Below are 16,825 nucleotides of genomic sequence, written 5' to 3'. Positions count from 1 at the left end.
GCGTTGATACTGGGCCTGAACAAACAAAACAACAGTGTTCCAGTAGTGGCGTTGATACTGGGCCTGAACAAACAAAACAACAGTGTTCCAGTAGTAGTGTTTTTTTCTGTTAGGCTAGAACACAGCACAAACCTTCCCCGTGCTGTGCCTGCCTGGACCACTGTGCTGTGCTGTGCCTGCCTGGACCACTGTGCTGTGCTGTGCCAGCCTGGACCACCGTGCTGTGCTGTGCCAGCCTGGACCACTGTGCTGTGCCTGCCTGGACCACTGTGCTGAGCTGTGCCTGCCTGGACCACTGTGCTGTGCCTGCCTGGACCACTGTGCTGAGCTGTGCCTGCCTGGACCACTGTGCTGAGCTGTGCCTGCCTGGACCACTGTGCTGAGCTGTGCCTGCCTGGACCACTGTGCTGAGCTGTGTCTGCCTGGACTGCTGTGCTGTGCCAGCTTGGACCACTGTGCTGTGCTGTGCCAGCCTGGACCACTGTGCTGTGCTGTGCCAGCCTGGACCACTGTGCTGTGCTGTGCCAGCCTGGACCACTGTGCTGTGCTGTGCCAGCCTGGACCACTGTGCTGTGCTGTGCCAGCCTGGACCACTGTGCTGTGCTGTGCCAGCCTGGACCACTGTGCTGTGCTGTGCCAGCCTGGACCACTGTGCTGTGCCAGCCTGGACCACCGTGCTGTGCTGTGCCTGCCTGGACCACCGTGCTGTGCTGTGCTTGTCTGGACCACCGTGCTGTGCTGTGCTTGCCTGGACCACCGTGCTGTGCTGTGCTTGCCTGGACCACCGTGCTGTGCTGTGCCTGCCTGGACCACCGTGCTGTGCTGTGCCTGCCTGGACCACTGTGCTGTGCTGTGCCAGCCTGGACCACTGTGCTGTGCTGTGCCTGCCTGGACCACTGTACTGTGCTGTNGGCTGCCTGGACCACTGTGCTGAGCTGTGCCTGCCTGGACCACTGTGCTGAGCTGTGCCTGCCTGGACCACTGTGCTGAGCTGTGCCTGCCTGGACCACTGTGCTGAGCTGTGCCTGCCTGGACCACTGTGCTGTGCTGTGCCTGCCTGGACCACTGTGCTGTGCTGTGCCTGCCTGGACCACCGTGCTGTGCTGAGCTGTGCCTGCCTGGACCACTGTGCTGAGCTGTGTCAGCCTGGACCTCTGTGCTGTGCTGTGCCTGCCTGGACCACTGTGCTGTGCCTGCCTGGACCACTGTGCTGTGCTGTGCCTGCCTGGACCACTGTGCTGTGCCTGCCTGGACCACTGTGCTGTGCCTGCCTGGACCACTGTGCTGTGCCTGCCTGGACCACTGTGCTGTGCTGTGCCTGCCTGGACCACTGTGCTGTGCCTGCCTGGACCACTGTGCTGTGCCTGCCTGGACCACTGTGCTGTGCTGTGCCAGCCTGGACCACTTTGCGGTTTAACAATATGAAAAGCATTCTTAGCATTTTGCAGTGTTTCTCCCCTACTGCACGTTGTTTCCTTGACTCTCTGGGGAAAAGAACAGAGCAATAAAGGGCTATAATCCCAGCGAGAGTTTCATCAAATCAATGGAGCCTCCTTTCCCCTCCTCTCTATTAGCCAAAAGACACACAGTCAGCTGAACAAACCAGTCAATCTGTTATCCCTCTGCCCTCGCAAATAACGACTGGGAAATACCAGAACAAACCTCATTGGTGGCAGCATGGGCACAGAAACAATAACCTAATAGGGTGGTTTATGATCCCAGTCTGCAGAAGAATGGAATGAACCAGAGGCCCGGTCCTTCAATACTTAACAAAAATGTTCATATTAGTCCGCCATGAACATTGTACAAGCTGACAGTGTTCATGGTTAGAATTTGGGAAAGGGGAGCTGATCCTAGATCTGTGCCTAAAAAGGGACCATATACAGTGGGGGAGAACAAGTATTTGATACACTGCCGATTTTGCAGGTTTTCCTACTTACATAGCATGTAAGTAATTACTTAAAAATCATACAATGTGATTTTCTGGCTTTTTAGATTCCGTCTCTCACAGTTGAAGTGTACCTATGATAAAAATTACAGACTTCTACATGCTTTGTAAGTAGGAAAACCTGCAAAATCGGCAGTGTATCAAATACTTGTTCTCCCCCACTGTATATGTATTGTGTTTACACCACAAACACTGAACAAGGTCCTATAAAATGTTGTTGTGGATATTTCCCATATGATAGGCTCATGCTGATGTGTAACTGAATGTCATCTGCTATGTTTGTCTGTTAACCTCCATCTCTATTCTGCTTCCCTCTCTTGACTTCATCACGTCTCCTTCAGTGAGCCTAGATCTATCCAACAACCTGAATGAACCCTGGTAGCACATGGAAAAAACAGAAAACTACATTTACAAGATCTCTATAAATGGTAAAAACACTTCCCGAACCACATACCATTAACCGTATAATGAGCGCTCATGTGTGTGTGTGTGAGCGTGTGTGTGTGAGCATGTGTGTGTGTGTATACACAAGTGTGTGATGTGTCTGACTATTCCACGAATCCCTCCAGTGTGTAGTGATTTATGATGGTGATGTCATGCCTGCCAGATGTAGCTGGAGATGAGCCAACCTGACGTCTGTCAACTTTGTCCCCTCCGTCACTTGTTCCGACGCACACGCACACACACTTCCTTTCATTGAGGGGCAACTAGCACCTCCCCTCGCGCACTGTCAGAGTTACCCAACACAAAGGAAACGGCTCAGTCCAACAATATTCAAAGGACTTGGCAAATGCAAATACAGGCTAGCTGAATATATATCTCTTTAGACAGAATAATTATGGGGGAAAAAGCTCCTTGATGCCACCTTGATATTGTCTCCATGTTGATCTGTCATCTATTAGGGCCACCACCAGGCCTTCACAACGCAGACTCTCATCTCTTTGCTTTCCTACAACTAGATGTGCAGGTCAATCACAACAATACAATCCAGATATGCAAATAAACCCCCTGCTTTATTCAATTTCCCATGAGCACAAATAACCTGCCATCTGCTGAAGTTGAGCCCTTGAACAATGCTAAAACGGTTCTACACCGTGACTGACCCTGGTCTCCAAACCATGGCAAATAACCCAGTCCTTATTTTCTGTTAACCAGAGGACTTGGACGTCTCCAAATTGGACCTTCCTGTCATGTAAAGCACTGGGCAAAACATGCCTGGACAACTACGGTGAGTGCTTGGAAAAGGTAAAGCATTAGAATCGATGATCCTTGTGCTACTCAAGCAGGTCACATTCACAGCCCGATTCTTGGATGTCAACACGGTCACACATTGATGATGGGCTGGTGTGTTCTCCTTCTAACTGGGTCTGAACATGCCTGTCTGCACAGAGAGCCTTTTAGTGTGACTTACAGGATCATACAATATGGAGACATTTTCTAGTCAATCATTATCATGGACTTTGAGGGCATGTTGGTGCTTTATAGACTATGACTTCAATCAGCCCCAGTTCAGTCAGTAAAAACATCAAGGCCTCAAGTTGGACATGGCAACTTCAGCACAGCGTAACAACACGAGACAAGATGATCAACACGATAGTGGTTAGCTAATAGCAGTAAGAAGACCGTGTCCCTGCTAGCTGGCTGTGTACAGTAGGCCACCACGCTGTTCATCGAGTGTGAATGGACCATAAACACTGCTCTAATGACAGTCCTGCTCTACGTTGCCAGCAGTGGTTTAGACGTCTGATGGTTTGCCAACACTTAGAGTGTGGAGTTATTAGCTGATATGACAGTCACTGGGGAGTGAGATGCTGCAGCCTGCTGAATGACGCACTCCACCCGCTCTCTGGAGGAATTCAGGCCACGCACACACACACACACACACACACACACACACACACACACACACACACACACACACACACACACACACACACACACACACACACACACACACACACACACACACACACACACACACACACACACACACACACACACACACACACACACACACACACACACACCTCTCTCTTATAGCAATGCCTCTACGAGAATGTGTATGTCTGGGATGTCTCTTCTTTTTTTTAAAGAATTTGCATTTATAAGCTTTATTTATTTTCTAAAGGTAGCAGATAAGCACATAACCACCATAAACGGTAGTGGATAAGGACATTTATAACCACCAGAAAAATGGCTGCCTGCTTATGACAAGCAGCACGTGGTTGCTTTCGTACATCCTTATGAGTATTGAGTTCAGAACTATACCAGAGTATTGTCTTGTTCACTTCAGAACTACGGTACCAGTCAAAAGTTTGGACACACCTACTCATTCCAGGGTGTTTCTTTATTTGGACTATTTTCTACATTGTAGAATAATAGTCAAGACCACAATGCCAAGAGTGTGCAAAGCTGTCATCAAAGCAAAGGGTGGCTACTTTGAAGAATCTCAAATATAAAATATATTTAGATTTGTTTAACACTTTTTTGGTTACTACATGATTCCATATGTGTTATTTCATAGTGTTGATGTCTTCACTATTATTCTACAACGTAGAAAATAGTAAAAATAAAGAAAAACCCTTGAATGAGTAGGTGTCCAAACTTTTTACTAGTACTTTATACCAGAGTATTGTATTGATTGATCTCGAACAGTTCAGAACTATACCAGAGTATTGTATTGATTGATCTCTAAAAGCTCAGAACTATATCAGAGTATTGTATTAACTGAGCTCCAACACTTCAGTGCTCTTCTAAGACCATTCATTTCATAAGCCATTTGTTCTGTTGAGGAACAGTACATTTTAACATAGGAAATCCCATAAAATCTGACTTATTAGTAGCATGATGAAATGTCCCAACCTCCCCAAAGCATGAAGCAAACAAACCCTCTTAGAAGTTGAGTGAGTGCTGTACACGTTCAAAAGCCGTGGCTAATTTTTAACATGGAGGTTAATGACGGCAGTGACTTTATGGATAGGTGCCTTTGTACAGGAGGCCTCTTTGAGCAAATACAGTATGTGTCATTACCAAGACGGCGCTGTTAAAAGGAACTCTACAATCAGTTTCAGTTGTACTCACTAAGGATTCATATAGACAGGCAGACAAATTCAGATATTTTTTCACTAATTGGTCTTTTGCCCAATCAGATCACCTTTGAAAAAGCTGATGTCATTGGTCAAAAAAACAATTAATGGAAAGAATATCAGAATTGGGCTGCCTGTGTGAATGCAGCCTAAAAGTAGTTAAGGACAATCGTGATTAAACATGATGTTTACCTACAAAGCTGATCATGACCAAAACAACCTTTCTCTCCAATCCAGTCAGTTAACACCAACACACATCCATCATAATGAGGGTTGAGGTGGTAACATACATCCATCATAATGAGGGTTGAGGAGGTAACATCCATCCATCATAATGAGGGTTGAGGAGGTAACATCATGAGGGTTGAGGAGGTAACATAATGAGGGTTGAGGAGGTAACATAATGAGGGTTGAGGAGGTAACATAATGAGGGTTGAGGAGGTAACATCATGAGGGTTGAGGAGGTAACATCCATCCATCATAATGAGGGTTGAGGAGGTAACATACATCCATCATAATGAGGGTTGAGGAGGTAACATCCATCCATCATAATGAGGGTTGAGGAGGCAACACACATCCATCATAATGAGGGTTGAGGAGGTAACACACATCCATCATAATGAGGGTTGAGGAGGTAACATACATCCATCATAATGAGCGTTGAGGAGGTAACATCCATCCATCCATCATAATGAGGGTTGAGGAGGCAACACACATCCATCATAATGAGGGTTGAGGAGGTAACATACATACATCATAATGAGGGTTGAAGAGGTAACATACATCCATCATAATGAGGGTTGAGGAGGTAACATCCATCCATCATAATGAGGGTTGAGGAGGCAACACACATCCATCATAATGAGGGTTGAGGAGGTAACACACATCCATCATAATGAGGGTTGAGGAGGCAACACACATCCATCATAATGAGCGTTGAGGAGGTAACATCCATCCATCCATCATAATGAGGGTTGAGGAGGCAACACACATCCATCATAATGAGGGTTGAGGAGGTAACATACATACATCATAATGAGGGTTGAAGAGGTAACATACATCCATCATAATGAGCGTTGAGGAGGTAACATCCATCCATCATAATGAGCGATGAGGAGGCAACACACATCCATCATAATGAGGGTTGAGGAGGTAACATCATGAGGGTTGAGGAGGTAACATCCATCCATCATAATGAGGGTTGAAGAGGTAACATACATCCATCATAATGAGCGTTGAGGAGGTAACATACATCCATCATAATGAGGGTTGAGGAGGTAACATACATCCATCATAATGAGGGTTGAGGAGGTAACATACATCCATCATAATGAGGATGGGGAGGTAACATCCATCCATCCATCATAATCAACAGTCAGAGGGTTGAAGAGATGAGTCATGTGGCGGTCAGCCCCATAATAAACCCTATTGCATAACCCACTGGAGGGTTAAAGGACCACTGTATAGTAGACTTCCATGTAAGTGCATTGTGGATAAGTACAGTTTAGTACTGAAAGGGTGCAGGAATGCCAAATGCCGTACCTGCTCAAGCTTAAAGATGTGCTGATTGAAGTAGTGCTGGAGCCTCTCATTGGCCAAGTTGATGCAGAACTGCTCAAAGCTGTTGTTTTCGTAGTCCTCAAAGCCAAAGATGTCCAGCACGCCGATGGAAAAGATCTGTGAGGGTGAAATCTCAATTAACAATATGCTTTTTGACAACAACAAAAAACAATTCAATATGAAAGCCATATAGGTGAAAGTCTAACAGAAGGTTACCAAAGACCCGTAGCCACATAATGGCAAACAAGGTTGAAGCTGTTCAAACAAAACCCCTGATGTCACTGATTCCAGAAGGTGGTTCATACTATGATTTATTAAATCAATAAAACAGCTTGTCTTATCACAGCATGTCTCTGCCAAGGTGTTCATGCTCTATTTGAACACCTGTAACAGAAGCATAAAGCCAGTTATTCTGGGCGGAGAGGTGAGCGTCAGGTAGCCTTAGAGAGGTGAGCCTGCAACCGGAGGGTTGCCAGTTCGAATCCCGAGTCCGATGGAAACCAAGAGGAGGTGAGCTGGCAAAAGGAGGGTAAATGTTGTGCCCTTGAGCAAGGCACTTAACTGCCCCAACAACAGCTCCCTGGGCGCCCAGTGTGGCAGCCCCCCACACCTCCCCAAAACCTGTATATGTATGTATGCAGTAAAGTACTTAGGTAATACTTTAAAGTATTTTTACTTAAGTAGTTTTTAGCGGTATCTGTACTTCACTAATTATTTTTGACAACTTTTACCTCACTACATTCCTAAAGAAAATAATGTACTTTTTACTCCATAAAATGTTCCCTGACAACCAAAAGTACTCATTACATTTTGAATGCTTAGCAGGACAGGGAAATGGTGCAATTGACACACTTATTAAGAGAACATGCCTGGTCATCCCTACTGCCTTTGATCTGGCAGACTCACTAAACAGAAATGCTTCCTTTGTGAATGATGTCAGTGTCGGAGTGTGCCCCTGGCTATCTGTAAATTTAAAAAACAAGAAAATTATGCCGTCTGATTTGCTTAATATAAGGACTTTGAAATGGTTTATACTTGCACTTGATACTTAAGTATATTTAAAACCAAATACTTTTAGACTTTTACTCAAGTAGGACGATTGGGTACTTTTTCCCACCAATGTATGTATGCGTGTCTTTCGGAGAGGTTGGGTTAACAGCGGAAGGAAGTAACCTTTTAGCTGGACCTTGAAATTGACCAATCAAGTGATCTTAATCCTAATGAAGTGGAGAGGTGAGCATGTCATCAACGCATGACAGATATATTATAAGCAGACATAAGTATGTCGTAACAAAGCATGACAGATATATTATAAGCAGACATAAGTATGTCATAACAAAGCATGATAGCAGTCACGTTGGTCTTACCTTGGCGCTCTCCTCCAAGTCCCGGTTGTTGAGCAGTGCGTGGTTGATCCGGAACACAATCCAGTCAAACAGTGCGCTGTACAGGGACTTGGCCATTGAGTCTCGCACCGTGCCCGCCTGCAGGAACATACAAAACCACACATCCATGTTACTGGTGAGCTACTCCACCTCACTATTTATCCATGTTACTACTGACCTACTGCACCTCACTATTTATCCATGTTACTACTGACCTACTCCACCTCACTATTTATCCATGTTACTACTGACCTACTGCACCTCACTATTTATCCATGTTACTACTGACCTACTACACCTCACTATTTATCCATGTTACTACTGACCTACTGCACCTCACTATTTATCCATGTTACTACTGACCTACTGCACCTCACTATTTATCCATGTTACTACTGACCTACTGCACCTCACTATTTATCCATGTTACTACTGACCTACTGCACCTCACTATTTATCCATGTTACTACTGACCTACTACACCTCACTATTCATCCATGTTACTACTGACCTACTGCACCTCACTATTCGTCCATGTTACTACTGACCTACTGCACCTCACTATTTATCCATGTTACTACTGACCTACTGCACCTCACTATTTATCCATGTTACTACTGACCTACTGCACCTCACTATTCATCCATGTTACTACTGACCTACTGCACCTCACTATTTATCCATGTTACTACTGACCTACTGCACCTCACTATTTATCCATGTTACTACTGACCTACTGCACCTCACTATTTATCCATGTTACTACTGACCTACTACACCTCACTATTCATCCATGTTACTACTGACTTACTGCACCTCACTATTTATCCATGTTACTACTGACCTACTGCACCTCAGTATTTATCCATGTTACTACTGACCTACTACACCTCACTATTCATCCATGCTACAACTGACCTACTGCACCTCACTATTTATCCATGTTACTACTGACCTACTGCACCTCACTATTTATCCATGTTACTACTAACCTACTGCACCTCACTATTTATCCATGTTACTACTGACCTACTACACCTCACTATTTATCCATGTTACTACTGACCTACTGCACCCCACTATTTATCCATGTTACTACTGACCTACTGCACCCCACTATTCATCCATGTTACTACTGACCTACTGCACCTCACTATTTATCCATGTGACTACTGACCTACTGCACCTCACAATTCATCCATGTTACTACTGACCTACTGCACCTCACTATTTATCCATGTTACTACTGACCTACTGCACCTCACTATTTATCCATGTTACTACTGACCTACTGCACCTCACTATTTATCCATGTTACTACTGACCTACTGCACCTCACTATTTATCCATGTTACTACTGACCTACTGCACCTCACTATTTATCCATGTTACTACTGACCTACTGCACCTCACTATTTATCCATGTTACTACTGACCTACTGCACCTCACTATTTATCCATGTTACTACTGACCTACTGCACCTCACTATTTATCCATGTTACTACTGACCTACTGCATCTCACTATTCATCCATGTTACTACTGACCTCAAAAGGTTGAATGTGAAAGACATGGGCCCATAATTACAAAGCATCTCAAAGTAGCAGTGCTCATCCGGGATCAGAACCTCCTCATATTCATTATGATCGAAAATACAAAACTGATCCTACATCAGCACTCCTACTCTGAGACACTTTGTGAACACGGGCCCTGGTGCCATGGGTGATCAGTTAGGTACGCATGGAATACCCTAAACACTTCCATCAGACAATGGAATCAACTTCACTTGTGTGGATTTCCTGCTTTAATTATACAATGTTCCTAACATCTGGGCCCCATCGGGTTTGGCTTCAAACAAATAACTAATAAACATCTAGAAATCAAGCTGGATTTGTTGCTTGTTTTTCTACCTTGCAATCAAACAAGGCTAAATCTCTTCCAATATATATACTGAACAAAAATATAAAAACGTCACATGCAACAATTACTATGATTTTACTGAGTTACATACAGTTCATTGTAAAGAAATCAGATCAAGTGAAATAAATTCATTAGGCCACTTGGGACCAAGGCACACCCACTGGGGAGCTAGGCCCAGACAACCAGAATAGGTTTTTCCCCACAAAAGGGCTTTATTACAGACAGAAATACTCCTTGGTTTCATCAGCTGTCTGGGTGGCTGGTCTCAGATGATCCCGCAGGTGAAGAAGCCGGATGTGGCGGTCCTGGGCTGGCGTGGTTACACGTGGTACTGCCAAACTCTCTAAAAACGACGTTGGAGGTGGCTGATTTCCTTGAAAATTGTTGCATGTGGTGTTTTATGTCTTTGGAAGAGATTTAGCCTTGTTTGATTGCAATGTAGAAAAACAAGCAACAAATGCATCTTGATTTCTAGATGTTTATTAGTTATTTGTTTGAAGACAAACCCGATGGGGCCCAGATGTTAGGAACATTGTATAATTAAAGCAGGAAATCCACACAAGTGAAGTTGATTACATTGTCTGATGGAAGAAAATTCAGCAAAAAAAAGAAACGTCCCTTTTTCAGGACTCTGTCTTCAAAGATAATTCATAAAAATCCAAATAACTTCACAGATCTTCATTGTAAAGAGTTTAAAAACTGTTTCCCATGCTTGATCAATGAACCATAAACAATTAATGAACATGCACCTGTGGAACGGTTGTTAAGACACTAACAGCTTACGGACGGTAGGCAATTAAGGTCACAGTTATGAAAACTTAGGACACTAAAGAGGCCTTTCTACTGACTCTGGAAAAAAAACAAAAGAAAGATGTCCAGGGTCCCTGCTCATCTGCGTGAACATTCCATAGGCATGCTGCAAGAAGGCATGAGGACTGCAGATGTGGCCAGGGCAATGAATTGCAATGTTCGTACTGTGAGACGCCTAAGACAGCGCTACAGGGAAACAGGATGGACAGCTGTTAGTCCTCGCAGTGGCAGACCACGTGTAACAACACCTGCACAGGACCGGTACATCCAAACATCACACCTGCGGGACAGGTACAGGATGGAAACAACAACAAATGCCCGAGTTACACAAGGAACGCACAATCCCTCTATCAGTGCTCTGACTGTCCGCAATGGGCTGAGAGAGGCTGGACTGAGGGCTTGTAGGCCTGTTGTAAGGCAGGTCCTCACTGGCAACAAAGTCGTCAATGGGCAAAATCCCACGGTCGCTGGACCAGACAGGACTGGCAAGAAGTGCTCTTCACTGACGGGGCGCGGTTTTGTCTCACCAGGGGTGATGGTCGGATTCTGGCCCTCAAACCATCATGGTCACCTAATAATCCCCAGTTTGCAATTGGCTCATTCATCCCCCTCCTCTCCCCTGTAACTATTCCCCAGGTCGTTGCTGCAAATGAGAACGTGTTCTCAGTCAACTTGCCTGGTAAAATAACGGTAAAATAAAATAAAACAAATAAATAAATTCGCGTTTATCGTCGAAGGAATGAGCGTTACACCGAGACCTGTACTCTGGAGCAGAATCGATTTGAGGTGGAGTGTCCGTCATGGTCTGGGGCGGTGTGTCACAGCATCATCGGACTGAGCTTGTCGTCATTGCAGGCAATCTCAACGCTATGCGGAACAGGGAAGAGATCCTCCTCCCTCATGTGGTACCCTTCCTGCAGGCTCATCCTGACATGACCCTCCAGCATGACAATGCCACAAGCCATACTGATCGTTCTGTGCATGATTTCCTGCAAGACAGGAATGTCAGTGTTCTGCCATGGCCAACGAAGAGCCCGGATCTCAATACTATTGAGCACGTCTGGGACCTGTTGGATCGGAGGGTGAGGGCTAGGGCCATTCCCCCCAGAATTGTCCTGGAACTTGCAGGTGCCTTGGTGGAAGAATGGGGTAACATCTCACAGCAAGAATTGGAAAATCTGGTGCAGTCCATGAGAAGATGCACTGCAGTACTTAATGCATCTGGTGGCCACACCAGATACTGACTGTTACTTTTGATTTTGACACCCCCTTTGTTCAGGGACACATTATTCAATTTCTGTTAGTCACATGTCTGTGGAACTTGCTCAGTTTATGTCTCAGTTGTGGAATCTTGTGTTCATACAAATATTTACACATGTTAAGTTTTCTGAAAATAAACTCAGTTGACAGTGAGAGGACGTTTCTTTTTTTGCTGAGTATAGTAACATGGATGAATATTGGACATATGACAAAGACTTGAGTCATGTTCCCAGTCCTCTGTCCCCGTCACGTCAGTCTTCTGTCCCCGTCACGTCACCGCCAGTCTTCTGTCCCCGTCACGTCACCGCCAGTCTTCTGTCCCCGTCACGTCACCGCCAGTCTTCTGTCCCCGTCACGTCACCGCCAGTCTTCTGTCCCCGTCACCGCCAGTCTTCTGTCCCCGTCACCGCCAGTCTTCTGTCCCCGTCACCGTCAGTCTTCTGTCCCCGTCACCGTCAGTCTTCTGTCCCCGTCACCGTCAGTCTTCTGTCCCCGTCACCGTCAGTCTTCTGTCCCCGTCACCGTCAGTCTTCTGTCCCCGTCACCGTCAGTCTTCTGTCCCCGTCACCCCTCTGTCCCCGTCACCGTCAGTCCTCTGTCCCCGTCACCGTCAGTCCTCTGTCCCCGTCACCGTCAGTCCTCCGTCCCCGTCAGTCCTCCGTCCCCGTCAGTCCTCCGTCCCCGTCAGTCCTCCGTCCCCGTCAGTCCTCCGTCCCCGTCAGTCCTCCGTCCCCGTCAGTCCTCCGTCCCCGTCAGTCCTCCGTCCCCGTCAGTCCTCCGTCCCCGTCAGTCCTCCGTCCCCGTCAGTCCTCCGTCCCCGTCAGTCCTCCGTCACCGTCAGTCCTCCGTCCCCGTCAGTCCTCCGTCCCCTCCTCCTCCCTTGTAATGTCAGCTGGGTTCCTTGTCCCTTGTAGTGTCAGCTGGGTTCTTTGGTGTCCTTGTCCCTTGTAGTGTCAGCTGGGTTCCTTGTCCCTTGTAGTGTCAGCTGGGTTCCTTGTCCCTTGTAGTGTCAGCTGGGTTCTTTGGTGTCCTTGTCGCTTGTAGTGTCAGCTGGGTTCCTTGTCCCTTGTAGTGTCAGCTGGGTTCTTTGGTGTCCTTGTCTCTTGTAGTGTCAGCTGGGTTCTTTGGTGTCCTTGTCCCTTGTAGTGTCAGCTGGGTTCCTTGTCCCTTGTAGTGTCAGCTGAGTTCTTTGGTGTCCTTGTCCCTTGTAGTGTCAGCTGCGTTCCTTGTGTCAGTTATCCTGTCTTGTTGTGTCAATTTTTTTCGTATATGGTTTAAATGTATTATTTTATGCACTTCAAGATTATTCTGTATAATGAAAAAAGTGTTTTACAAATGTAATAAATAATAATTATTATTAGGAGTCATTAATTCATACCATCACAGACAGTGAAGGTCTGTTTGTCATCTTCTGTAGCCATGCCTGAATGTCCATTAATCAACAAGGTGAGATAGATTTACCACACACAAAAATGTGACCGAATTGTGTGGGAAGTTAGTATAGTACATTTCCAGTATAAGTGCCTGCAGAGCTTCAGATGTCTACTGTTGCTCAAAACATGCCATTATACAACGGTCCAGCAAAAGTTGAAATGACTGTCTTTTACATAATTTACTACTTTATTTTTAGCAGCTACAAAAAGGATTGCCTAGCAACTCCCAAAGATCATACAAACTGCTATTTATATTGCTTGCAAGAGTCTTCAAAAGTGAGAGGCCTTTTCATTATTTAAGGAAGTTGGATTCAGAACATTCCGGTGAGCATCAATCTTTCAAATATCTCAATAACAAAATGGATAAGACCCGATCCAGGAAACGAGGCGTATGTCGCAAGTCACGACTTAACAGGAGAGCCGCTTGAACGTAAAAACATTTTTTTCTCTCAAAATGCATTTTTTTGGGGCAGAAATGCCTTCTCAAACATGTGAACTTTCATGTACCTTAATAACAAACTTGTATGCCATCTGTAAATGCAATTGTTAAATTACGAGCCTTGTTGGTTAAACCAAAGAAGTTGAAATGATTGGCTGAGATAATGAGTGGGCTGGAAATGCAGAGAGTTGAGTTTGGATTGGTCTGTGTTGGTAATCCTGTTGAACGCGGCTATTTTTTTAAATGTATTGTGTAGTGGAGCTGCATAAGTGATGCTCTCCACCTCCGGGAGGATCACGTTTTGAAATCAATGGAATTAGAGTATGATAGCTAAAGAGATGGAGGAAACACCTTTCTCCGGATTACATCTTCAAACTAAGGGCAACCGTGGCATGGCATTCCTGACAGGGAGATGCGTCCATCACGCATGATGATGTATACAGGTAAGATAGCTAGCTACATTTTCAGATATTACACATTTCTAATTTTGACAGGAAGTGGTTTAATTTCAAGCTACTGTTAGCTAGCTGGCTGGCTCCCTAGCTGACGTTATTTTCCGTATCCACAACATTGAACCTGGTTGGTTAGCTCCCAGCCCTGTGGCATTGTTGGCACTGTTCATTGTGGTTTAACTAGCTAACGTTAGCTGGCTGACTCGTTAGCTAAAGTTGTGACGTGTGTACAACACCGTTGAATATGGCCGGTGTCAGTAAACGTCTGCAAAAAAGCATAATGAAATTGTTGCCAGCAGAGCTGGTTAGGCTGTTTTCATGTTATCCATAGGTAAACAAATCATCGGCCAGAGAGTCAAGTATGCGCTCCGAGAGCAAAATGAGATGGGTGGGGCAAAAGCTTAAGAGGGTGTGAACGATGCTCTGCAACAAAAGTTCAATTTTCAAAGCAGAATTACTTTCCCATTGTTCTTCAAATACAGTTTATGATATACCATTTTGTAGCTCTGAGTACATTTATCCAATGTAAAAAAAAACACAATTTCAAATGTTCCTCCATAAGACCGAATCCAGGTGGTGAGTCACAATTAGAGAGAAAAAAACATCCATGGTACTTGAGTTTTGAAGTAGTAAAATACCATTTGAGACTATAGAGCGAATGAGTAAAAGTCCACTGTTGCAACCGTTACAACAATGTTTACAGAAAGGACCACCCAACGAGCTGCCAGAACAATCAGCACAGTTTGTTCATATAAAATGGCTGCTAAACAGCTGGAACGAGGGCGTAGCTGTGTTTTGGATAATACGGTTGATAAAGTAGCGGTGTTGTGGATTATAAAAGTTTTGTGTAGTGAGGAAGTTTGTTGTATGCTGTGATATGGCATAGCCACATGCTAGCTGGGGAGGTAGAAAAGGATCGACTTTGTGGAAAAGATTTAGATAAAATACCCATCCAACATGTGGACATACTGTAGGTGTAAATAACAAAAAATAATATGCAATTATACTAAAAATAATAACTATATTTTAGAATTACACTTAAAAGAAGAGGCCTTTGATTTCCACTTTGTGAGCTTGTTGGTCAGTCTTTCAGCTGAGTCTTGTCTGCATTACATGGCCGTGGCGTGTGTTTGTTTTCAGAGAATCCCTCTCTGGTTTCTGTAAACAAACTAAGCAGCTCTCTGATGCTGCAGCCTTTGTGGACTAGCGTTGAGGAAAAGGAACTTGTGCTATTGGAATGAGAGCTGTGGTAGTCTTTCTCCAGTAGCTTGGTTTAAGGCTGACTTGCAATGCGGATGCACATTTCAAGGATACTTTTTGGTGAACTTAAAACCATATCTAGGTGTTTGCATGGTTACAAGCACACTCCCATTAAAGGGGGTCTGCTCAGTAGGGCCAATGGAACTACCAGCTCTACACACAGCCACTTCCCACTCAGTGTTTCCAAGGTTAAAATTATAGACGTGGTGTATGCGCGTGTGTGTGTGTGTGTGTGTAGCTGTGAGTTCCGCTGGCCCTGCAGAGCAGACCCCTTTTAACGGCCCTGACATCCGCTATGCCCTACCCCACTGTAGACATCAATCTGATCCCTCAACTATCCACACCCAACCAGACAGACAGACCGACAGACTCAAACAGACAGACAGAGACTGACAAACAGACCAGCTCTGACTCCAGCACCTTCACAGCCTGCCCTGGGACTGGGACCCAGTGTTTCCCCTATATCGTTATTTAGATAGGCAGGGTGCCGACTATTCCTTAGCATTTACCAATGCAGAATAATGCAATATGTCTTGATGATCAAATTGTCAAGAATACTTTGGGATTGGGTTGAGGAATGGTATGTCTTGAGGTAAGGTGGAGTATTTGACCGTGCCTCTTCGTTGCAATAAGGGTTGAGAATGTTTGGGATGAGTTTCAGGTTTGTGCTGTTGACTTGGTCTCACCTCAGCCAGTTTGTAGGGCACGATGAGCCTCTCTCCCACTGTCATGGTCTTCCTCGTCGTCAGGGCTTCAAATAGCATCTCCTCCTTGACCTGTACAGAAAAGAGACCACAATTCATTTCACAGTTGAAAGCAATTTCTGTTTCAGAAACACAAAGCCCATTCTTCTTCTGTACACACACCAAGCCCTACAACAGCTTTCATTCAGACAAATGTTTAGGTAATGAGGGTGGATATGAGCCCTGCTATGTTTAGTGGGGCGGGCACTCACGGTCATGAGAAAGACTTATTCCAGTTATTGACACAAGAGGGCCAGTGGCCGGCACTATCCAATTAATATCCTGTAACTAGAGGGGAGAAGAGGCAGAGTGTAGGCCATGTCCCAGCACAGTGCACTTCTCTTGGATGTAGACTAGGTCCCAACTAGGGTTGCAAAATTCCTGGAACGTTCAATAAATTCCCTGGTTTAACAGAAAACCTGGTTGTAGGATTCTGGATTTCCTGCTTTATTCCCTCCTCATTCCCAGGAATCTTCCAAAAAGGGATATCGGGAAAGCCAGGGAATTTACTGAAGGTTCCAGGAATTGT

The 16,825-nt window shown here is 45.1% G+C and overlaps 1 protein-coding gene across 3 annotated transcripts in view; it reads right to left on the bottom strand.

Annotated features, from left to right (window-relative positions):
• Positions 1–16,825, bottom strand: part of myo9aa (myosin IXAa) — a 152,013-nt gene that overhangs the window by 27,080 nt on the left and 108,108 nt on the right. For all 3 annotated transcript variants that reach the window (XM_055921739.1, XM_055921737.1, XM_055921738.1), the window contains 3 exons: positions 16,240–16,329; positions 7,962–8,078; positions 6,577–6,711 (listed from right to left, as the gene is read on the bottom strand). In XM_055921739.1, the coding sequence (XP_055777714.1) occupies positions 6,577–6,711; positions 7,962–8,078; positions 16,240–16,329 (342 nt within the window). The remainder of the gene's footprint in view (positions 1–6,576; positions 6,712–7,961; positions 8,079–16,239; positions 16,330–16,825) is intronic.

This window comes from Salvelinus fontinalis, chromosome 4 (genome assembly GCF_029448725.1).
Source record: "Salvelinus fontinalis isolate EN_2023a chromosome 4, ASM2944872v1, whole genome shotgun sequence".
In the NCBI taxonomy this organism is placed as follows: domain Eukaryota; kingdom Metazoa; phylum Chordata; class Actinopteri; order Salmoniformes; family Salmonidae; genus Salvelinus; species Salvelinus fontinalis.
The sequence above is the reverse complement of the archived record's forward strand: the minus strand, read 5'-3'. Positions and strand labels throughout refer to the sequence as shown.